This window comes from Engraulis encrasicolus, chromosome 12 (genome assembly GCF_034702125.1).
Source record: "Engraulis encrasicolus isolate BLACKSEA-1 chromosome 12, IST_EnEncr_1.0, whole genome shotgun sequence".
NCBI lineage: Eukaryota > Metazoa > Chordata > Actinopteri > Clupeiformes > Engraulidae > Engraulis > Engraulis encrasicolus.
Window position 1 is genome coordinate 4,925,396 of NC_085868.1, and position 25,000 is coordinate 4,950,395.

At 45.8% G+C, this 25,000-nt stretch overlaps 2 protein-coding genes across 2 annotated transcripts in view; one reads left to right on the forward strand and one right to left on the reverse strand.

Annotated features, from left to right (window-relative positions):
• The first annotated feature begins 2,062 nt into the window (after positions 1 to 2,062).
• zswim2 (zinc finger, SWIM-type containing 2) lies at positions 2,063 to 11,450 on the forward strand. Its single transcript, XM_063212488.1, has 10 exons — positions 2,063 to 2,453; positions 2,535 to 2,611; positions 2,739 to 2,779; positions 3,389 to 3,629; positions 4,047 to 4,185; positions 4,950 to 5,062; positions 6,845 to 6,929; positions 7,585 to 7,658; positions 8,012 to 8,180; positions 10,357 to 11,450. Exons 1-10 carry the CDS (start codon positions 2,301 to 2,303, stop codon positions 11,299 to 11,301), a joined length of 2,037 nt encoding a protein of 678 aa, XP_063068558.1. The 5' UTR covers positions 2,063 to 2,300; the 3' UTR covers positions 11,302 to 11,450.
• Positions 11,451 to 13,337: 1,887 nt separating this feature from the next.
• fam171b (family with sequence similarity 171 member B) overlaps positions 13,338 to 25,000 on the reverse strand; it is a 21,296-nt gene continuing 9,633 nt past the window's right edge. The window contains exons 3-8 of the mRNA XM_063211522.1: positions 24,116 to 24,208; positions 22,927 to 23,079; positions 19,348 to 19,521; positions 17,959 to 18,075; positions 17,377 to 17,503; positions 13,338 to 16,873 (exon numbers count right to left, since the gene is read on the reverse strand). Coding sequence (XP_063067592.1) covers positions 15,508 to 16,873; positions 17,377 to 17,503; positions 17,959 to 18,075; positions 19,348 to 19,521; positions 22,927 to 23,079; positions 24,116 to 24,208 — 2,030 coding nt within the window. The 3' untranslated portion in view covers positions 13,338 to 15,507. The remainder of the gene's footprint in view (positions 16,874 to 17,376; positions 17,504 to 17,958; positions 18,076 to 19,347; positions 19,522 to 22,926; positions 23,080 to 24,115; positions 24,209 to 25,000) is intronic.

Consider the following 25,000-nt stretch of genomic DNA (forward strand, 5'->3'; position numbering starts at 1 on the left):
GACAAACTGTGACTTATTTCGCTCAAATTGCCTCTCAATGCCCAAATCGCTTTTGTTTCATTTGTCACAAGATCTTCTATACAAGGTCAATAACTTCCAGCAACGTTGTTGCACCGTTGTCTTTGGTGTGTGCATATAGTAACGGTCTGGAGACAAAAAAAGTAGGCAAAACCGAGCCATGGTTGTGCTTATCAATAAACATGTCATAATAGGCTTGCATATGTTACAGCCCTTTTCAATGACACAAAATCATGCAATGTGTTTTATTTGGTGAAAAAAAGAGCAGAAGCCATACAAGGTTTGTGTTCCAGAAATACCAATGATGAGATGGAAGGGATAGGAGAAACGCTAGAGAGACATTTTGTCTCTCACAGAAAGTTTATGTTTAGACAAAGTTGCTGACTGGGAAGGCTGGGTTGTGTCAGTGGACCCAGGGAGTGGTGAGCCCAAAACTGGGTCATCGTAGGCTTCTTGAGTGGGGTGGGGGGCAGTCCAAAAGCTGTCAGCGACCCTGTGTTTAGGCCATAGCATGTACTGTACACAGTAACCAAATCTGAAATTGGACTGTACACTTACAGAGACATTCATAAGCGTTGTTTATGCATGGAGGGCTTTCTTAGCAGTGCTGCTGTAGAGCAAAGGAAATTAAACAGGGTGGCCCTTGGCCTTGTTCGATTCATTAAAAAGAAAAGAAAGAAAGGAAAAAAAGAAAGAAAAAACTATGATTCAACAGAGAGTGTTGATGCAAGGCCATCTCCGACGGGCTTTGGCAGGCCTCCGGGGAAATAAACTGTTGTGTTTCAGGCCGCTCATGTGTTGAGTTGTGTAATGTAGTGGTGAGGGGGGGTAATAATCTACGTAACAACACTACCGCACATGTCTCTCGTTGGCCGGCGTTTGGGCGGTCGGTGACGTAAATGTGTCTGGCTGACTGTGCATGTGCTTACCCGTTACGGAGGGGAGGTAACCCCACTGGGGCGGAGGGACACCCCCCCTTCCCACCACCACCACTCCACCCCACACCTCCAGACCCCCGACCTCTCATGTGTGCACCGCGAGTGCGCTGTTTACGACCTCCCGCGGCACTCCCGCTAATACGAACCAGACCTCAGGAGGGGGAAACCAACCAGCCGAGTCTACTCCAGGACAGAGACCATAGTCTACTCCAGGACAGGAAATATCTGTACTTTTGCCTGGAGCTGGGGCTGACGCACTCCCAGCTGAGCCAAGCCTATAGTGCAATGTGTGTTCCCCCCTAATGCTACCTTGCCAGTGACTCGACATCCATCACAGTGAGTGAGAGCATCCCTGATGAGTATCAGAGGTCCTGGCAGTGCAACAACATGTGGAATCAGATACATGTGCAGTCATCACTGCCAGATAGACCGACTCAATTAACTGAAGAGGGCTTTGAAATGATGGACCATCCAATAGTGTCTCCAGTCTACTGTAGCTCTTGGCAGATGAATTCATGTGACAAGATCATCATGACAAGATCAAGACTATGGACATAGGCCTAGGCTATTTTACATCCCTTTGATAGGCCTACTGAATAGGCTAAATAAATAAATAAAGAAATAAAGAAAGAAATAAAGAAAGAAAGAAGGACGATAATATGATGACAAATTCAATAGGCTGTGTATTGATAAATGTTTCATGTTATGCTAGCAAGGTAATTATTAGGCCAATTAATAGGCTAGGCCTAGGCCTACACAAGGGAACTGGCTGTTTGCCAACACTGCACTGACATGACTCTTGGTGCCCATGTTCAACATGCTCAAATTACTGTAAAGATGAAAGAATATTGTGAGGAAGACACAGAACAAGAAGATCATCTGTTGTTAATCAACATGACAACTGTTTCCGTGCTTTTTTAACTCGCTATAACGGTAGCTGACAGTGAGACCACCAGCAGACAAAAAGATGCAGGAGGAACTGATGAGCAGTGGAATTAGAACATCAGTGGTCGCATGTGACATGTTGTACAAGTGCGCCATCTGTCTGTCAAAAATGTCCCACACAGAACCATTCTATCCGCTGTCGGTCGCTATAGCAACATACACAACTTATATTTCCGGATAGGTGTGCGAGTGGAGTTGGTGAAATAACAAAGACAGCAACGAAGATGTAAACTCAAAATATCTCGGATATACTGTATCTTACTGTGTTTTAACTTATACCCAACGTCAAACAAAAAATAGGCCTGCTTCAGAGGGAAAATACCTGTAAACAATGTGAGTCGCTAAACTTAGGCTACAGCTCGCCTGGAAAGTGACAGCCGGCTGGCTACGGCGTGTGAAATGTTTCGCCAAACCACGCAATGGAGAAAAACTATCAGCGATGCAATCAGTTTACACCAGGAACAAGCTTTGAACACAGTCATTTATATCTTGAATGAGTGCGGACCGACAGGATTCCAGTTGAAGGAGAACGGAGGAGTCATAAGCTTCAAAGTAAGAGGAAAACATTGGTCGTCGTCCCTGGAATCTGTAACCATTGTCAATAGTTATCAATTGCTCTCCTTTGATTGACAGGTCTGCCTTGGAGACACCCACACATGTACCTGCCCAACTTTCCAGAAAGAAAAGGAACTATGCAAACACATTTGTTGGTAAGTTTAACTAAGCTTACATCTAGCACTAGGCCTACTATTGAGTTGATAGATAAACAAGCCCGCGTCAGTAAACAAAAGTAAGCTAGGCTAATTGGAGATTTTGCTTTTCTCATTGTCATTGCAGGATTTTGTTGCGGAAATTTAGATTGCCAAGGGACCATGAATGTAAGTGTAAGACATTTTAACGTAGTCTACAATAATTGTAAAATATCTTTTTTTTATTCATTTCAATCTACCGGTAGCCTAGGCTATGTTGATTCCTTTCTCTCTGTTTCTCAATGATTATGTATGATCATGTATTGTGCAATGTAGCCTACTATATTGTTTTAGTGTGTGTGCGTGCGCGCGTGCGTGCGTGCGTGCGTCCTGTGAGGTTGCAGGGACAGGACTACTGTCATGCACCTCCACCCCACCACTCAACTTTTTTCAAAGACAGTCATGTTATTTTCACCAGCCAAGAACAAATGGGTATGGGCCCTAGGCAAAGAGGCACAATGGGATCTTTTCTTCTTTTGAGACTATTGCTGAGGGGCCTTCTTCAGGAGATAGGCTATTTTGATAGCAGTATGCCCTATCAGTCCAATCCGTTAAGACATGGCTATGGTAGGCTACTGTTAGTAGTTACATTTTCAATGACTATTACAGCGTTCCACTGGTGGAACGTCATGCATTATGGGGCTACGCCATTGAATTTTGATTACTAGGACAATTGCCTAGTTATGCTTGCCTGGTTGTAACAAGCCTGTGTGTCCTCCGTATGACCTGCTGTCTCAGACTGCTACCAGCTGGGCCTGGGGGAGAGGCAGATTGCGGAGGTGCTGCGGGGCTCTCTTGGCGTCAAGACTCCTCGCGCCACCACGCGAGATCCGCTGGCCACCACCGAAGAGGCGCAGAGCCAGCGGAGCCTGGCCGAGGAGGACGGCAGCCTCCGGCAGAAGGAGATGGAGGAGGACGACGTGTGCCCCATATGCCAGGAGGAGTTCTTCAGCAAACACCTACCTGTGGCCCACTGCAGGTATAGTAGGCCCATACTGCAGTTCCATACAGCCTTCAGCACGCTGCACTGGCATGCATTTACTTACTGTATTTAACAGTTGGTTTGGGATGGTGCATTCTGTCCGAGAGTCTGCTGCTGACTGAAGGCTTCCAAGGTTATAGGTTGGGCCACTGATAGCTTAGTCCGGGCCCCTCTGGCCCCCATACTCAATACATACAATGTAATGAAACATATGTGTGTGTGTGTGTACGTGTGTGTGACTGTGTGTGTGCGTGCGTGTGTGCGCATGCGTTGTCAGGGGATAGTTGTGTGTTGGAATTGTATGTCAACTGTTCAGGTATGAGTGTGGCTCTCAGCGTTGTACCTAACTGCCCAGGTGTGAGGGTGCTACTCAGTGTTGTGTGTTGTGTGTGACTATTGTTTTGTTTTGTTCAGGTATGGGTGTGGCAACAGTGTCCACATCTCGTGCATGAAGATCTGGGCGGACCACCAGCCCCGCTCGGAGAACGACACCAAGGTCAAATGCCCCCTGTGTAGGGAGGACTTCGGACCAGCCGCCCTGCTACTGGAACAGGTGGGTACACACACACACACACACACACACACACACACACACACACACACACACACACACACACACACACACACACACACACACACACACACACACACACACACACACACACACACACACAGTTATGCCATTATGTACAGACAGCATAAGGTGTCATTTATATGGAAATGGGATGCTGTGTCAGCAGAGCTGTGGGCAGCCATTGATCTGAATTGATGCAGTGAATGTGGAACTCTCTGCTATGAGATTGTAACATGACAATCCTTGATGATTTTTAAAGTTTGTCCTAGCTACCTGGCATACCCTACAACACCTTTGTCTTTTTTCAAAACTGCACATGAAGCTGCATGAATTGTATGAATTGTGCCATAAAAAACAAAGTTATTCTAAAAGGCAAGATGTTAACTAAATTTTTATAAGCCTGTATGTTCAGGTTATAACATGCCTTTGCTGATGTAATGCAGGCGAAGGCTAGAAAGGCAGGCTTACGGTAATTGTTGTGCTCTGAAGTAACAGCCTGGGCTTTTGGACACCAGTCCAGTGCAAATGAATGAATGAGGACAGGGGCGGAGGAGCTATAGGTGAAGCAAGCAGGGCATTTTCCCCCCTGGGCCCAGGGACCTCCTGTAATGGTGTGTGTGGGGGGCTATTATGACCTTGGCAGGCTGTATGGGCGGACTTATCAGTCTTTTTCCGCAGGGGCCTGTTTGCTGACTGTGTGTGTCTGAGATGATTATCATATTCTGCTCTTTTTTGGACACCAGGCCAGAAATGCATGCAGGCTCCAGACCTCATCTGAGAAAGAACCTCTGAACAAACATCTTGGAATCATTTGCAACAACTGCCGAATCCTGCCGATTACCGGGAAGTGCTATAAGTAAGTCAGGGCCAACGCTCTTACTGGAAGGAAGCAACAAAAAAAAACATTGTTATGGACTTTGTTAATTGCCGTGCGTCAAAATAATGAGCTAACAGTCTGTATGAAGTGAGCTATTTCTTTGATCTTGGATGCTGAGTTGGAGGCTGCATTTGTGAAAGTGCAATTGTAATCAGCATTGATGCATTCATTATGCAGCCCACATGCTAATGGCTGCATACCTTGGAGCAGTGCTCAATTTTGAAGTGCTTCCTTATATAGTTGTGCTGGATATAATGGCTCCAGATAGCCATATTTGAATAGAGTAATAGATATGTATACTGTGTTATACTATCATTATGTATCAGATATCTCTCCTGTAATAGCATCTTAATAATACATATCATTTATCATTTCATACAGTAAGACAATGAAACCGAAACACCTGGTTTAGACAGGCTGGCTTTAGCACCTCAGTCGTGTATATTGAACCTGTGGAGCTCTCGACGGACAGTTCTGGTGGAAACAGGACAGTTGAGGTGCACATCTAATTCTGCCGTGATTTGAGCAGCTGTGGTTTTATGGTTTTTGGATACAGTCCGGGTTAGTCAGCTTCCTCTTGCGTCCACGGCTACTACTGTTGGATGTGGTTCGTCCTTCTTAGTGGTATGCAGACATTGCCCTGGATACCATGGCTCCTGGTACACCTGGCACAAAGACTTGCTGTCTTGGTCACAGATGCGCCAACAATTTGTCGTCTTTTGAACTCTGATATGTCACCCATAATTTTGTGTGCATTGCCATATTTACTGTGCTCTTGCCCTGCTAATTGAGCCTTCGCTGCTGTTACTGGTTCAATGGCAATTAATGAAGCTTAGCCACAGGCTTGGTCCAATTTAGCCATGAAACTTCCCACACTAAAATGACAGGTGTTTCAGTTTCATTGTTCATCTAGTATATATACGCATGAACGACCATCCGGGTACTTTGCTCCTAAATGTGCGTTACGCCCCTTTATGGGTGAAAACAAACCGAATGTCTCATCAACTTACATGCTATCGGCTACCCTAAATGAACACAGTACATGCTTCAGTCACGGCTGTTTGGCAATATTATTTGAACAGCCAGCAACACAACACGTTTTCGGCATGTTGCGCATGAACAACGCTAGTCTACAGGTCCTTATCTTTCGTTTATTAAACCCCAACATCACCAATTGACTTGCATTGCCTGTTTTCCCCCACAAATGGGCGTAACGCACATGGAAAACGTCACGCCGTTCATGAGTATACCTATCCGTCAATGTATGTGTAGTAGCTATACAAGTCACAACTCCATTGTATACTGTGTAGGCACAGGGGCCTAATAAGTGTATTTGTGGGCAGTGTAGAAGCCTGTGTGGTTTTGTTGTAATAATAGGCACATTATGTTACCAAAAGTGTTCAATCACCCATTCAGATGATAAGAATCAGGTCAAAGTCGTATAAAACAAAACAACTAGGCATGCAGACTGTTTTTACAAACAGAAAGGGGCACACCTTGTATTAAACCTTTTGTTGTTGTTGTTGTTTTGTGCACAGGCGTGTTTAGGCGTGTGCCTTCCTCAGTGTGCACTGAGTGTGCACTGGTGTGACTAGCTCACGTTGTCAACCCATTTGTCTGAGAGGGATGCAGAGAGCGAGTCTAAGTGGCGTTCAGGAAATTCTACCGTCCATATGCTACTGGTGGAGGCTACAGATACGTGTACAGTATATATTGATGTAGCTGACTGTAGTGTGCTGTCTTTCTGTGTCGCCGTTCCAGGTGCGCCACTTGTAAGTTCTATCACCTGTGTGAGGAATGCATGAAGATGGGGGCACACGTGGACCACGGCTTTGGCGTTCGCTTGGTAAGTCAATCAATCAATCAATCAATCAATCAATCATTTATTAAGTGTAGTTACATGTGCAGAGCTCTTTTCCAAAACGCTATATCCACCATTTTTGACTTTTTGCATGTTAATATTGTAATTTACCGTTAAGAAGTCCTATCATCTATGTGTGAGTTCTTGCCATTCAACTGTTGGGAGAACATACTTTTTGAACCTCTATAAAATGCATTTTGCAATTCAATTCAATGGCATGCTCAATACAAAAATGTCAATTTCCCAACATTCTATAAAATGGATATATCTCATTTTGGAAAAGAGCTCTTCATGTGCAGAGTATTTCGGTTTCAAATGGAATATTGTCAGTATTCATTTTGATTCATTTTAAGACAAGGTATATAAGGGATATTCTGTTAGAAATGTGAAAGAACCGCAACTGGAATATTCCTGGAACATAGCCACAATCAGACTGGATAAAGAGTTACTTTACATGACTCGTGTGCAGACCAAATACTGCCATCATTCCATTAACATCAGATGATTCCTTCCATCTCACTGTGTTCATTCAATCAATCAATCAATCAATCAACCAATTAACCAATCAATCAATCAATTAACCAATCAATCAATCAATTAACCATCTCACTGTCGCTGAACTGGATCTTGTCTTTCTAAGAAAAGGTCTCAGCAGTGGCTACTGGTGCATCAGTGTGATTTGGAGGGCAGAAAGGAGCATTGCGAACATCAGAAGTAAGTGTCTGCAGCACTACCAGCTCCACTACACACTACAGTACTGCAGACTGGGGAGACCTTGAATAGGGGCCTAGTTCTGCCATTGGAATGTGTGTGTGTGTGTGTGTGTGTGTGTGTGTGTGTGTGTGTGTGTGTGTGTGTGTGTGTGTGTGTGTGTGTGTGTGTGTGTGTGTGTGTGTGTGTGTGTGTGTGTGTGTGTGTGTGCGTGCGTGCGTGCGTGCGTGCGTGCGTGCGTGCGTGCGTGCATGTATAGTATCTGCAGTAATGTGTGTGTGTGTGTGTGTGTGTGTGTGTGTGTGTGTGTGTGTGTGTGTGTGTGTGTGTGTGTGTGTGTGTGTGTGTCACTGCAGTGTGTTGGTGGTAAAGAGTGAGCCTGTTCCTGAGGCGGTCCTCTCTGCTCTGCCCATGGTGCGGGTTCGAGAGGGCTGTCGGCTGCTGGGGGCCGGTATGCAGTGTCGCATCTGCCTCAGGGCCTTCACGATCGGACAAAAGGCACGCCACCTCCCCTGCCACCACAAGGTAAGAACACCATTCTGACCTTACTGCCCTGCCCTACCAAATATACAGTACACAGTCTTACCACCTACAGGTGAGGATTATGGTAGTATCTGCCTTAGGCCGTTTACACACTAGGGCAGTAAAGCGTCGCGGAACGGACACGATTTTTACCGGCGCTGGTGAAAATACATTGAAACATATCTGTCCTTACAAGCTGACGGGCGTTAGTCCGGTGTCAGCGGCTGCGCTTCGCGCTGCATTTGGAAAATAGGACCCGAGCGTATTTATCACGCCGGCGACCGGCGGCGTCTCATTCAAATGAATGGCAAAGTAGCACGCTAGCTTTGGCTGTGGGGGGTTTTGAACAGGACTGGCCGCGCACGCCGACGCTGTCAGTGTGAAAGGCAGAGTAGAACTCACCGGCCGAAACTAAGCAGAAAGATCTCGTTCGTCTCTCGTCCGTTCCGTTCAGCTTTGATGTGTCTGACGCCTTAGGGTTGTCACGCTCAGCCAGAAGCCAGCTACCTTCCCTGCCAGGGCAAAGGACAGTGTCTTCTCATCACACTATCACCTTACCTTTACAGCATTAGCGCCAGGAGTAGAGTAGAAACGTTTATTGGTTATTGGCCTTACCTCATCTCTCTTTCCCACCCACTTGTTTATGTCCTTTATTCACAATTCCTGCCATAATAAAAAGCAATTAAAAATAAAAATAAAAACATAAAAAAAGTATAATTCTGGACCTTATCTCGACCATCTGGACCTTATCACTGTCTCCCTATAGCTGAGGACTATTGGGCATTGGACTTGTCACTGCAAGGTCAGACCAACCCTGGACCTTAGGACTGTAGGGGTTAGGGTTATAGTAGGGTATCCACTTCAAGGCTTTTACACTGGGCCAGGGGCCACACCACCTATTCAGCGCTATTCAGACACCAGATATGAGGTAGGGTCAGGGTCAGGGTTAGGGTTAGGGTAACTGCATGCACTCTCACTAAACTGAAAAAATCTGAGCAAGGTAGCACAAACCACAGAAATGGCAGATTTTGGTGGGAAACGTGCCGGTATTCAGACAATAGACATCAATGTCTGAATAGTGGCATGTCTGAATAGTGCCATGTAACCCACTTTAGGACTGGTAGGGTTAGGATTATGGTTAGGATATCCACTTCAGGGCCTTCACATTGGGCACGCCACCTTCCCTGCCACCACAAGGTAAGAACACCCTATACTGACCATATGCCCTGCCCTGCCCTGACCTACCAAAAGTATGCACACTTGCCACCTAGTAGCACCCCAGAGTTAGGATTGTGGTTAGGGCAAAAGCACAAGATAAAAGCTCCTTAGCATCCCATCACTATGTATCTGACCCTACAGTATTGCCTGCCTGCCACCATAAATTAAAAGCACCTCATCAGCGCAACACCTCACCTCACCTCACCTTGCCTTTTACTGACAGTATGCCCTACCGAAACAAGATTCATAATTGAGCACTCTCTAAACCTTATTCGGATACTATGTCTTGCCGACACAACAAGGTACTGTACATAATTTTGCACACTCTACCAGGGGTGTCAAAGATAAGGTCAGGCTTAGGATAGGGCCTGCCAGATGGTTCAGTCCTGCCCCAGAGGTTGAGAAAAAAAAACCTAAGAATGTAAAAAAAATAAATCTCTACATTACAAAGTTGCTGCAGGTGTTTGAGCTTTTAGGTTTTCAGTACTTGAGAATAAATGTGCCTTTTTTTGCTCTATCTAGTCAATGCCTGATATACAGTACCTGCTTTAATCCACCTCAAGAAGATTGATTGACTTGCAAATGTATTCTGATATGGAACTTTGCGATGAAATTGGCTGTATGTGGCTCCTGAACTGAAATGAGTTTGACACCACTTTTCTAGACTTAGTGTTCTAGACTTCTGACAGTAGGTCCTCCTTGCCACCTTCTCACGTTTAGCACCATATCGCCTTACCCATGACCCTGCCACACTCTCTGATCTAATGCCATCACAAAGTAAACACACTATCAAGTGTCCCTTATCAACTTACCCCTGTGTGTGTGTGCATACATGCGCGCACACGTGTGTGTGTGTGTGTGTGTGTGTGTGTGTGTGTGTGTGTGTGTGTGTGTGTGTGTGTGTGTGTGTGTGTGTGTGTGTGTGTGTGTGTGTGTGTGTGTGTGTGTGCGTATTCCTCAGTTCCATAGGGAGTGCATTGACCCTTGGCTCCAGCAGTCCAACTGCTGTCCCCTGGACGGCTATGCCATCTACAACCCCCTGACGTGGGCCTGCTCGACTGGCGTCCGGGTGCTGCCTGCTGTTGCCGTACCAACCTCCATGCGGGCCAGGCACTCCCTCCACGACCCCTGCAATGACCTCTTTGTGCCCGGGGTCAGGCTCAAGGACAGGACGACGGATGCAGCAGCGGCGCCAGCACCCATCCTGCGCGTGGATTCGTCCGAGAGCGCGTGCCTGGCCCTGCCGAAACGTCTTGCCTTGGGACGACCTCTGCCCATCTCTGCCGTCGTCAGCGCCAGTGTCCGTGCCGCCGATGCCACTCAGGAATTGTCCGTCAACAGTGTGGCCATCGAATATGGTGCCCGGCGGACCAGTGACACGGAGCTGTTGACACATGCCTCTGCCCACACTCCGACCCGGGGTGGATCCAGGCCCGGAGCCGGAGGCGCCCTGGTGAGGTGCCGCTCCGTCATCCTGGCGCCCATCACGCACCAGCTGGTGAGAGGGAGTGGGCTCAGTGGCTCCACTGCCATCCGGCCCAATGCACAACCACTGGTACCACCACCACCACCTCCAGCACTCAGGATCAGCTCCAGACAGAAACCGAGCACCAGGAGCAGGACTATGGCGGGGCCCCACAAAGCAGCGACTCAAGCCCCGTCGGGAGACACCTACGCTGAGCTGTACGTGGGAGGCAGCCCCCTGGTCAGTGGTGGGAGCTCCATGGGTATTGGGGGCGGTAGTCCTCCTGGGGGTGTTCGAGTGACGCCAAGGAGCGGCGCGCCACGTAAATTCCGACCCCTGAGGAAGTCCAGGTCTACCCTCGGACCACCAGGGGGCGTGAGTGAGATGACGCTGTGGTTGGACGGGGTGTATCTGGCTGGCTCAAACACACAGAAGAACTAGTGTTTGTTTTTACATGCAGAGACATACCCACAGCTGTGAATCTGTGAAGCACTTTTCATATTGCATATTGTTAAGGATAACCAAAAGTTTTAGTTTGTTTTGAAATATCTTATAATGAAAAAGATTAATAAATACAGTGAAGACAGGTAGTTTGGTTTGAGAGTGGATGACTGGATTTTTCCTCAGATTACTTGTAGCTCGAGAATGTATGAACAGTTACTGTTGGTAACAGTAGAACAAAGAATAGATTGATATTACAATACAAATACTAATACAAAAAACTAACAGATGGAGAATACAGACAGCCAACAGAAGAAAAGTTTTTTTTATATATATTTTATATAAAATAATTGTTTTTATTTTTATAATTTATTATAAGCTATGTTAGAAATAAAAGGCTTATAAACAGTGAATTAAGTAGCCTACAGTAAGTACTGTATACACTAAAAGGTTAAAATGCATAAATAAATGCCCAATAGTAAACATAATTAGGTTGTGAGTATGGCCCAGTCAGATAGAATATTGCTTTCTGATTGGCTGGAAAGGTATGCGAAATAGAATTAAACCATTGAATTATCAAAAGAAGTTCTAAAATTATGGCATAACATTTAGAGTACAATAGCACATCCGTCCTATATCAGTGCTTTATACAATTTTAACTACAACAACCAAACAATTTAAAGCAGATCTCAAAGTCCTTCCTAAAAATCAAGACGACAATGGAGTCATCAGTTTTGCATGTGATTTTATTAATGCTAAATGGGACAGTGCACAAAAGGCGGGAGTGAGGAAAAACGCTACTTCTCTTGACTTGTCTACAAGGCGTCTGGTAAAATCCCTAGAAGCATGAATAAATAAATACATAAATAAGTTAAACGCAATATATTATTACAATCAACAAATGATGAGTAATGTCTGCACATTCAGTATACACTACATGAAAATGATTTTTCTTTTCTCTACATTGTACAATCTTCATGCATCTCATGGTTTCTCGAATTTCACACATTAAAGTTGAGACAATCAAACCTTAGTTCAGGGCAGGGAAAGGTAAGGTAAAGATAAAGAGTACTGTGATATTTTCAAAGTTTTTTTGTCATAAAAAACAGAATACAAATTAAGTGCTTGGTGTACTGTAGCTCAGCCCCTCTACCTGAAATAACATTAAGTGCAATGCACATGACTTCTCGGACAATAGTAATGCAAAGCACATTACATATTCTGAAGTACATATGCAGGGCTTGACATTAACTTGGTTGCTCACCGGCCAGTGTGGATGTAATTTTCAGAAGTCCCTAGCCATTCAGCCTTTTTACTAGCCGCCGTTTTGCTTTTCCATGATATGCCAAAGCTCAGAAGATGGAAGTGCTGAAGTTGAACATCTGTCACATGAGCCTAACTAAAAATGAATCAGACAATTACAATCTGAATGTGACTTTTCTTGAACTTAAGTATGAACAATTGATAGGGAGGCAAAAGTAATTAAAATAATAATAATAAAAACAGTAACAAAGCTTTTGTGGTATGTCATATCCAATAATAAGTTACCCACAAAAGTGGTTAGGTAGTGAGACTGAAATTATTTCCAGCCACAGTTTAGCCGGTTAGCAGGTGGTGCCAATGTCAAGCCCTGTTTTTATGTACTACAGTGTCCACATTTCTTATATTTGTGTTGCATGCCTTGTGTTATTCCCCCTGATATCTGAGTAGGAAAGTACAAAGTTCAATAGCACAGGAAATAGTTTCAGCATTTTTCTGAATTCACAGCATTGTTGTTTCAAAGTACTTGTGGGGGAAACAAAATAATGATTTATATGCTCTCGGGCTTTAGTAAAAAGATGACAGACACGATGGGAGGAAAAACCACAAGTACCCCACAGAGGCGTTTGCACTCGGGCCTGGCTGATAATCCAGTGTGCACTAAGGCTGTGTGTGTGTGTGTGTGTGTGTGTGTGTGTGTGTGTGTGTGTGTGTGTGTGTGTGTGTGTGTGTGTGTGTGTGTGTGTGTGTGTGTGTGTGTGTGTGTGTGTGTGTGTGTGTACTAAGGCAGTAGGCCTACGCATTTGTGTTTGAGTGTTTGTGGGTGTGTGTGTGTATTTCAGATGGGACAAGGGAAATGAGGTGGCTTTTAGTTCAAGACTTTTAAGACAGTACAATGAACTGAACTGTGTATCTGAACTGTGTCTCTCTGTGTATGGCAGTGCTACACAAATAAACGTGCCTTGCCTTGTCTAGAGTGTAACTTCAAAAAAATGTGTGAATTTTCACTTTTGTCCCTTCACCGATGATGCATCATCTTCAGCCAGCCTTAGCATTAGGTGTTCTTTTTTCATAGTGGTTTTAAATGTGGTTTGCTTTGGATAATGTTTAGTACATATAGTGAACATAAAAATGAGACATTTGTACTTAATATAATAGATGATCTTTTTTCTGAAGCAAAGTAAACGGCACACATGACAATCACTTTGTCCACTAGCACAGAAGAGGTGACACGCTAAATGTACATGAGAACGGATGACTTGCGAAGCTCCATTTGGATATTGAGTGGGTATTTTGTTGATTTTGTTTTCTTTTTTGTATTTTTTGGTGAAGGCCTTGGGTTGAGACGACGCGTCTCACCTGAGACGAGTCACGCTTGCGAACACTCTCACGTCATCGTAAACGAGGCATAGGCTACACAGACAAACACGGCCGACGCATGCACTTTTTTGTACAATCGCTATACACACACACATACTCACTGTAAGCTTCGGACAAACGTAGCCGCTATACACACATACGCACTGTAAGTTGCGGATAAACGTAGTGTTTTGTTTGACAAACCAGGCCTCTGCTGCTCGATACTACTCGGCTGTCATGGCCTGCAGAGCCTCTACGCTCTTTCATACTATCTGCTGCTATCTCTCATCCTCACTTATTATCTATGCTACCCCTCTCTCTCTCTCTCTGTCTCTATCACCCTCTCCATTGACCTCTCTCACTCTCTCTCTCTCTCTCTCTCTCTCTCTCTCTCTCTCTCTCTCTCTCGCTCTCTTGTTCTCTCTATCTGAGTGGCAGTTTCTGGATAATCCAGTTGAGCTTGACTAGATAGATATTAAAATAGACAATTCTAGTTTCTGCAAGTGTTAGGTACACGGGTTAATAAATGTGTGTTAGTTTTTGTGGAAACACCTTATTTTACGTCCCTTATTTTTTAGTGTATCTACACGTAACAACGTGATATAATGTACTTACACTGTACCACTGCAAATGCTCGTCCTATGGTGCACTGCAAGTACTGACTGTTACATGTTGCTACATCCTGTACCTAACTGGTGTTAATAGGAACAGTAAAATTAAGCATTAACCATGTTTGTTGCTTTTTTGCAGTAAGTGAGTTGTGGTAGTGAGAATTTGGCACAAACAAATTGTACTTGCAGTTCTACCACTAGCTTAAATGTCTCGAACAAGGAGACTCTATGACATAAAAAGTTGTCAGTCCGTTAAAAACTTGCACAGACCAAAAGGCAAATCGTAGCTGGTTCTCGATACAAGGCGGGCTGAGCGTGCTTACAAAAGTCTGTTGTACATCAAACTGGGCATCAAAGAGTCACATGACATGATGACAAAAGAAACCCTAGACAGCAACCAGCTCTGAATGCACAACTTGTCAAGTACCATGGTAACAAGGCAGCAGTCCGTCCCCTCCGTTTGTTGTGGCAAATCACCGCTTTAGTGACTTCACTCTTACGAAAAGTCCCCTTCTCCGTGTCCCAGTTTGTGGTTTGTGTGCTTTTGGATATAAATGTGTTTAGTGGAACCGCTGGGTTGTTGTGCGAACCACACCGTGTTGCAGCTGGTGGGTTTGCACAGTGAGCTTTTGAACTGTTGAAAAAAGCAGCTATGGTTGGATTGGCCTGTGCCTTCTCGTAACAAGAGCAGTCGCACTTGGAGATCAAAGGGGTGGAACCACATGTCAGAGACAGACAGCAAAACCCAAAAAAGACACGACACAAAGTCCTCTTCTCTATCCCTCCGCAATCTGTTTATGATTTCATATTTAATAAATATCATCCCAAATGTGTAGAAAGACTAAATTTGGTGGTTACCGTTTGATATAAAATTCATAATGCTTTCTGACATGATATGGCACCGAGATGACAAACAGATGCTCATGTCATCGGCAGCAAGCCTGGTTCCTGTTACAGTCTGGCAACTTTTTAGCTCTCAACGTTTCGTCTGCACATGCCTCCCGCTCTTTTTCTCTGGCCGGCCTCCCTTCTCCCGGACCTTGCGAGGCCGCCGGGGCGGGGGGGTCCCCCTGGACTCGCTGGAGGTGTCCCCCATGTCCCTCTCCTCCCTCTCGGAGATGCTGCTGGCGGCGGTGGCGCCGCTGCTGCTGCCCAGGGTGTGCCTCAGGGATCCGTCATCGGGGCTTCCCACTTCGCTGCTGCTGAGATCGGGCTCCTCCTGAAAGGGCTGGGCCATTCCTCCAGCCCTGGCCATGGCAGAGGGACCGCCCCTCAAGAGAGGCTGCTGCTGCAGGTGTTCGTTCATGTCCACCCCCGAGTCCAGGCTGGTGTCGTTGCTGCTGCCGGGCCGGTGGCGATGGTGGTGCTGGAGACCAGGGAGTCCCTGGAGTCCCTGGAGCCCCTGAAGTCCCTGGACCTCGATGACCGAGTGGCGAACATGTGCAGCGGGCTTGCCGTCTAGAGACACGAACCAGGCGCGGGGCGGGTGGGCTCCGGACGACGGCTTGGCCTTGGACAGCTCCACCAGCGTCTGCTCTGAGATGCCCTGTAGCTCAGACCGGAACGGTCGCATTCCGACAGCCTCGTTCAGCGTTCCCGGCACGGAGACGGACTCCAGGAGGTGGCTGTAGCGTCCCCTGACCCCCGGGTTGGCCGACGTCAGCGACACCGGCCCCTGGGCGCCCTCTAGTGGGGGCGGCTCAGTGCTGCCGCTGCCGTCGCTGCTGCTGTCCTGCTGCTGCTGCTGCTGCTGCGTGTTCGTGGCGTTCTTGGGGAGCGTCTGGGTGAAGCTGTCCTTCAGATTCCGGTCCGCTGGCGTTCCGTGCTCGGCTCCGTTCCTTGGAAACGTGGCCGACCGGCATTCCGAGGCGTCCAAATGGGCCGAGAGTGGCGGGTGCCCGGCGAAAAGCTCCGGGGCCGGAACGATGGCCACCGACTGGTTGTAGATGTGGAAGAGCTTCTCCTGGAACCCTGCAGTGTCCATGGCAATGCTGGCCCCGCCCCCTGCCAGGTTGGACATCTCTCGCAGCCTCGCGACCTCGTCGCTGTTCACATACACCGACGGCATTGGCGGTTTGCCTCCGTCCGCTCCCCCGGCGCCGTTCTCTCCGACGTTCTCGTAGAGTTTAAACGGCCGGCCGGCGGTGATGTCATCCACGTAGATGTTGTAGCTGGCCTGGTGCCGGGGGGTGCTGGAGGTGGAACGCTGGCCCGCCATGGCCGCTAGGGAATAGGATGCCTCGTCGCCGGCAGCGTCACAACTGGTGGAGGTGGTCTGGTCCTTCTGCAGGATCACTCTAGACGAGCCGCGACGACGCCTCCTTTTACGCCGAGACGCATGCCTGCGTACACACACACACACACACACACACAAACACACACGGTTAGAAAGAATGCATGCGTATACACCCATTAAAATTACAGTAAAATGCTCATAGACTGGCGACACAGAGTCTGATGTCATAGATACTCCCACAGTAACCATGATGGATGTCACACCAGTGTGTATGACTCCAGTCCTTACTGTAAATACCTTACAAAGACACACTGCTTGGTTTTTAGACAATTGAAACCTGATTACATCAAAATTGGATAAATGCATCACAAATTTAATGCATACATCCCATAGCATTGTGGAGACAATGTCATGAACCATGATGTGTGTGTATATGTGTGTGTGTTTGTGTGTGTGCCTTACTGGCAATGGCAGAAGAGCAGATGTGTGCCTGCATGCATGCGTGTGTGTGTGTGTGTGTGTGTGTGTGTGTGTGTGTGTGTGTGTGTGTGTGTGTGTGTGTGTGTGTGTGTGTGTGTGTGTGTGTGTGTGTGTGTGTGTGTGTCTTACCGGCAGTGGCAGAGCAGCAGGGACAGTAGGCCAATGGCGATGAGCAGGGTGGCACCCAGAGTGCCCAGCAGGAGGTACGTCTGGTAAGCCAGAGAGTCCGGGTGCGATGGCCCATGTCCTGAATAACCTAGAGATTCAATAAAAGATTCATATATTTTTATGTATTGAACATTACATAATATTGAGTAGAATTCACTCGGAAAATGTTGCACTGACCAACGAGTAAAATTAACACCACTCCCACATAGATAGCTGGGGCTGCAAAACTTTGGTCATACCAACAAATATTAGTTTATTACTTAGTACATATTTAATACATTCTGGAGTGGGCAGCATAATTTCATTGTTGTCAATGTTCACATTTTGAACATCAACAGAGCCCTTCACCCTTCCTACCCGTGTCTTTCAATTACTTGAACAAATAAGATAAAATCAGATGATTTTTTCAAATTTCAACAGCATTCACCCCTCTCTCTAATGAACATTTCACAGTTTGCCAGTTCCAGACCCTCTGTGCATATGAAATAAGTACAAAGGGATGGCCAAACTGGGCTAGGGGGTGAAGGGCTCAGTCCAACTCACCATTGGATGGGGGGATGGGTGCAGCGAGCCAGTCTCCCAGCTGATTTGCCACATAGGTCCAGACGAGAGCACTGCCATCTTTCTTCACCGTACCCAATCCTTTATGCAGCCAGGTGCCTGTGGAGGAAGATACACAGGCTCTTTAGACCCTGTCTACATATATCTGAATATTTTTGTAAACATGCCTTCTGTTATCATATTTTTGGGACTTTTTTTATACACTTTTTAAATCGTTTTCAAAAATGAGTTATTTTCTTTTCATCCGCATTCCATATATGCAGTATCAAAATGTGCAAACAGTTATACAAATGTCCACATGTGTAATCAAACTCTTTTTACAATATTCTTGTCGAATCGAACTCAAATGACCCTCAGTAGAGGCTTAGGTGGTTTCTAGAAATCTCTTAAGTTGGGAAAGGATTAGTATTTTAGGATTTTACTGGTATTTGTTAGGCATATGGTAAATCAGACTATCCAAGCTGTTCCCTTATCCTAGTCTTTCTCGACAGGGGCTCTACAACCCCCCAAGGGGTATTAGTCATTTATATTTTTATTATTAAGGGGGTCTTTGGCAGGCTTATGATGAGGTAAAGGAGACATTGGCAGGCTTTTATGAGGTCAAAGGGGGTTTGTTCAAAAAAGGCTGAGAACCACTTATCCTAAGCCTTTAGGCAACCAGACTCCCACCCACAGAAATAGCCACACATGCTTATTAAGTGTAACTAATTCCTGAATTACCAGATTGAGAGATACAAATATAGGAGCTGCACTGTGGTATGAAAATCTTCTGCCTCTGTCGATTGTCTACTTGTAAGCATTCAAATTTTTAACACAGGAATGTCAAATTCAGGCCCAGGGGCCAAATATGGCCCGCAGAGTCATTCCAAATGTCAATATCAGTTGGCCGACATACTACACCATTAATACGATTGAGCCCAGACCAGTAACATCCTACACACATACACAACAGAATATGTGCAGGGCAGGCATATTTGACCTATCATACTGTATAAGTGTTTGTGAAATTTGCCTTTGAGTGCTATGTGTGTACATGGACAATTTTCGCCCCCCTTTTTTAAATATTGTGTTCGGCACATGAATTTGTCCCAGATTTGGATTTTGGCCCACTGTGAATTTGAGTTTGACACCCTTGGGCCCTGTGTTAACAGGTCATATACAGATGATCTCCATCCTTAGCTGCATTCCTTTTTTGGCCTTTACCCCATTATCATTCAGATAGGACAGTGATGAAAAAACTAAACAGGAAATGAGTGGGGGGAGAGATGTAGGGAAGGATTGACAAACAATCTGGGGCCAGTATCAAACTCCAATAATAAGACTCACCTGTGTCTACCTGAATCAAAGGCCCAAGAAGTTATCAAGACTCACCTGTGTTGTTGTCAAAATTCCAGGCGTGTATGGAGTCGGACAGCCTCCATTGTCCGGTATGGCCCAGAGGAACAGTGATGGTGATTGGCCCGTTCACAGGAAGTTCTCTCCCATTGGCAAGCAGCTGGGTACTGACGATCGCCACCGGACTCAGACGCAAACTGCGCACGACTCCTGAGGATGACACAACGCGCACGCACACACACACACACACACACACACACACACACGCACACGCACAGTCAATGAAATGCTTGAAAAATAAATATAAGCTTTTCAATACATATAGCACAGTGTATATTGACCCAAGTTACTGTAAGTTATCTGCTGTTTACTTTAACTTTAAATCCACAGTGTTCCTGCAGTGAGATGTCACAATTCATCATCATGATGATGATGATGTGTCAATCAAACTGACAGGATAGGTGATACACCCAGGGTTCATGAATCTCCCCAAGCTGTTATAATAACCCAGTGAGGAAGCCACTCCTAGACACTGCACGCACACGCGCACGCACACACACACACACACACACAAACACGCACAAATACACACACACACACCTCTGTCAGTCAGTCAGTCAGTCTGTCTGTCTGTCTGTCTGTCTGTCTCTGTCTCTGTCTCTCTCTCTCTCTCTCTCTCTCTCTCTCTCTCTCTCTCTCTCTCTCTCTCTCTCTCTCTCTCCCTCTCAGGAGTGGTGAGCTGCCATTATATTCCGGTGAGGAAGCCACTCCTAGACACAGCAGTGCTGCGTAGCCAAAGAGGAGAGGGAAATATGTGCCAGCTGTGTACACACTCATGAGTGGGGATCTCAACACACTATGGAGAGGTGAGATCAGCTGCACACACACTCTCACTCTAAGGAGATGAGGCGAGAGGTGGGCCACACACACACAGGCACACACACTGAGGGGTGGAGTGGCCTTCTCTATATAAACTGAAGGGTGGAGTGGTGATCCGCTTTCCTGCCTGCCCCGCTCTCGAGTGCTGGGGGTCAACTAGGGTCTTGGGCCAGAGAGCACCTCCACAGCCCTCTAGTCAAGCCTCCAGACTTCAGATGACACACAGCTATGTGAATGGAGCCTCTACATACTGTAGAGCTGTTGGAGTGTGTGTGTGTGTGTGTGTGTGTGTGTGTGTGTGTGTGTGTGTGTGTGTGTGTGTGTGTGTGTGTGTGTGTGTGTGTGTGTGTGTGTGTGTGTGTGTGTGTGTGTGTGAGAGAGAGCGAGAGAGAGAGAGAGAGAGTGTGTGTGTGTGTGTGCGCACGCGTGTGTGTGCGTATTCATATGCATGTGTGTGTGTGTGTGTGTGTGTGTGTGTGTGTGTGTGTGTGTGTGTGTGTGTGTGTGTGTGTGTGTGTGTGTGTGTGTGTGTATGCCTGTGCGTGTGCGTGTGCGCGTGCATATGCGTGTGTGTGTGCGTATTCATATTCATGTGTGTGTGTGTGTGTGTATTCATGTGTGTGTGCGTATTCATATTAATGTGTGTGTGGTTTAGGGGGCTCTAGGACAGCTGTATCCAGAGGGCTTGTGTGTTGCTGAGTGATGCTAACACATTTGGGCATCCCAATGTCATGGTGTCTCCCCATATTTCCTCATATCTCCTCACTTTGGCCTGCTCTGGCATCCAATGCACTTTCTGACATTCACAGACTCACATCCATTACATTGAGGAAACACAGCATATCCTCCATCCACGCTACTCTTTCTCACAATCTGGGGCGCATTTCTCGAAACCCTAGTTGCTGACTATGTTAACTACTTTGTTGTTTACAATGCAATTTCCCATTGGCAACTAGCCAAGTTGTTAACTGGCTAACAACTACACTTTCTAGAAACACACCCCTGCTTTGTTAACAGGAGGGTCTTCGTTCAGGAGGATCACTAAGAAACTCAGATGATGGATGTTAAAATTTTACTTATTAAAGTGCAAGACTTATGTTTTGACATTACATCTTCATCTGAGTTGCTACGGCGATCCTTTTTTATTACAAAAAAAAACATTACTTCTCAAACTGTTCTCTTCTAAATACATCCTACACACTTACACAGGCTCTGCGCTAAGGGGTTAAGAAGATGATCAGGTAGCCTATATCATTTAAATCTTTTTGTGCACCCCAACCTTGCCTAGTGTGTAACATTACGAAACTACGTACATGTATATTTCCTTAAATTATTCATTGAACCAAGTCCTCACTAATGTGCTATGCACGGTGTCATGGTGAGCGTTGGATACAGCTGGAAATGATGTGTACGCACTCAGTGACTCTGTAAGTCAAGCACACGTGTTAATGCATGTGTGACAGTGTGTGTGTGTGTGTGTACAACCAAGTGTGTAAGCCAGCGCTGGATGCCTGCATGTGTGCATAGTATATATACTACCACGTGTATCCCTGCACTAGATGTGTTTGCGTGTGTGTGTGTGTGTGTGTGTGTGTGTGTGTGTGTGTGTGTGTGTGTGTGTGTGTGTGTGTGTGTGTTTGCTCTTGTTTGTGTGTATGTGTGTGTGTGTGTGTATTTGTGTGTGTGTGTGTGTGTGTGTGTGTGTGTGTGTGTGTGTGTGTGTGTGTGTGTGTGTGTGTGTGTGTGTGTGTGTGTGTGTGTGTGTGTGTGTGTGTGTGTGTGTGTGTGCTAACACGTGCGTTTGCCCGGGTGAACCTAATGCCACATGGCAAGTTCTTTAATATTTCAGAATAAAAGTCTCCTAAAAAAAGACTGTGTCCTTACGTGACAGCGAGACAGCCATTCCCCCTAGGAGCGCCATAGGCTGCTGCTGAAGCCAGTTTGTTATGAATAAAAAGAGTTGAGTAAAAGCTCCATAATATTTGCCGCTGCCTGTGCCTCCTCCATCCCACTGTTATGTTCTCGTTCACATAATTCATTATTCATAATACACCAACAAACAAACAACAGTAACTCCCCTACACATTGCAAAGAATTGCAAACCGAATTGTCCTGATCTGTCATGCTTCTTTACACCATTCATATAGGGAAGTCAACGGGAAGCGAATGGCGCAAAGCAAAAGGAAAACGTACACTGCAAAGCAGTACGAGGCCTGAAATGAAAAAGGCTGGTGCAGCACGTGTAACTGAGGTGATCTGCGCTAGTTCGACACACGGGGCTCGAACCTGCCACCTACCAGTCAATGCTTCTGTTCGGGCATGGTAAGCACAGCACGATACCACTGAGCCAAAGGTTCACACCGATAGCCCAGCGCTACGATACTGTGTGAGGCTTCGGGAGGGAGGTTTACAAATGCTCTACGTCAAACTCTGGTAGTTGTCGTCCATTACACACGGATGTCTTTTGGATGTCTATTTTTGGTTATATATTTATTTACCAATGTATGTACACACTGTGCGCACCTGTTCAGAAATAAACAAGCAAAAATAGAAGACATTTGTGTTGCAACACAATCTTCTCAGCTGTCTTCTCTTTTTATTTTATGACATAAAATGTATACAGCTCAATGTGATTGCCTTATAGTGCCAAGGTCTCATTGCCTGTATCTGTCCTTGCCTGAACGGTTACTAATAAGGAATCCAGCAGTAGGTAATGTAAGTAGTAGCTGTCTTTACCTGATCGGTTGCTAAGGAGTCCCGTGGTGCACAGGTGGCAGTCCTTGTCGATGGGCGGCACCGTCAGGAAGGCCGTAACCATGGAGATGTTGCTGTGTTCCGGAAGCTGCAGCAGGCTTTTGGGGAACTGCACACTGGGCTGGGACAGGTACTCTATTACCAAGAGACACGATAAATAAAAATATATAGGCCTAATTAATACATAAATGCATCATTATACAACACATGTGTTGGAACTCTGCTGCCAGGAGACACGATAAATAAAGTATAATTAATACATACATTCGTTATTATAGGGGCCTACAATTCATGTGTTGGTGTCTGCACTACTTCTGCAGATATACTTAAACAACATACTCAGGGCTGTGGAGTGTATCTTTCGCAAGGATGACAATCCAATATAGGCACATTATTACTGTACAGTTAATGCATTGATATTACACACATTTATATTATGTTTTCTGTGATGAACGTGTAAAAGTACTCTTGTCAGTACTTTTACAATACACTTAAGTTTAGTTTATACGATGACGGTAGACATTTACAGAGTCTTATATTTTTTAATATGTGTGTCTTCACATGTTTTATAGATCAGGCTATTTGGCAGACGGAGAGAATAGAGGAGATAGAGAGAGGGGGAAGGAATAAGGGAAGACGAGGAGAAAGACTGAGAGAGGGAAGACAGAAGAGGGAAGAAAAGAAGAGAGGGTAGAGGAGAGGAGTGTTACACCAGACATCTTGTATTTTAACATAGGAGAGAGTCAAGGAAGAACGGAGAGAGAAGGCTGAGAGGGTGAGAGGGAGAGAGAGAGAGAGAGAGAGAGAGAGAGAGAGAGAGAGAGAGAGAGAGAGAGAGAGAGAGAGAGAGAGAGAGAGAGAGAGAGAGAGAGAGAGAGAGAGAGCGCAAAGGAACAGGGGTGAAGAGCAGGTGAGGAGTCTTCAACTGTATTTTAATATGCATGGAACAGCATGGGAACAGAGGAGGAGAAGGAAACGAAAGAAAGAAACAGGAAGAGGAGAACAGGAAGAATGGAGAGAGGAGACAGACAGCTTCTCCATGTGTTGAGCGCTGAGTCTTACAAAATATTTTGACATGAAGGGGAGAGAGGGACTTTGAGCAAGGAGAGAAAGAGGGAGGGGGAGAAAGAAGAAGGGATAGAGAGAGAGAAGGAAGAGAGGAGCTTCCTACCAGATGTCTTCCGTGTGATGAGCACTGAGTCCTCGAAGAGCCAGATGTTCGCCTGGGTCATCGGCTGCAGCGCCAGAGTCACCGAGGAGAAGACTGGTAAAGAGAGACACAGATATTACAGTCAGACAAGCACCATATTACACAGACGAAGACTGGCAAGGAGAGACAAACACACATTACAGTCAGACAAGCACCTATGAGAAACGCACATAATCAGAGAAACACACATAATCAGACAAGCAACTTATATAAGTCAAGAGTCACTGAGGACAAGACTGGCAAGGAGAGACACACACATTACAGTCAGACAAGCGCCATATTACACAGACGAGTAGACTGGCAAATAAAAAACAATTTCTAATGTCAGTGTCTGATGGAGAAAACAAATGTCACCGGCAGAAGATAGCAGACTGGATGTGATGGGTAAACCACAAGATAGATGTTACATGTCGACTTAAGCTACCCAAATAGAGAAACCAGCTGTGGAAGAAAATGTAAATCATTAAATTTGATATGATGATTGAAATGCATTCTGCTGTGATCTGGAAATGTGTACGTGAATGCAATGAGAGATTGTGAAATTGCACAGCTGCAGTGCCACTGGATGGAAAAGTAGAGAAACCAACTGTGCAAACAGTGACATTCAATTCATTATGATAATTGAGACACATTGTGTATGGTTGGCTTGGACAAGCTGCACTTAAAGCGATGGTTCGGAGTAGAATCACCCTAATGCCATTTGAACCGTGACACCCATCCACCTTTACACCCGAAGTGTTTTCTGCCGCAGACTTACATCAACAGAGTTGCCGTGTTATTCGATGTTTATTCCGGTTAGCTTGACTCAAGCGCATATGGATACTGGGCACCGTCTCCAAACTTTCC

Coding starts and splice junctions, on each gene's coding strand:
- zswim2 (XM_063212488.1), top strand. CDS start 2,301: ATGTTTCGCCAAACCACGCAATGGAGAAAAACTATCAGCGATGCAATC. Junction 2,780..3,388: donor ATTGCCAAGGGACCATGAAT/GTAAGTGTAAGA, acceptor CTGCTGTCTCAG/ACTGCTACCAGCTGGGCCTG. Junction 6,930..7,584: donor ACGGCTTTGGCGTTCGCTTG/GTAAGTCAATCA, acceptor TGTCTTTCTAAG/AAAAGGTCTCAGCAGTGGCT.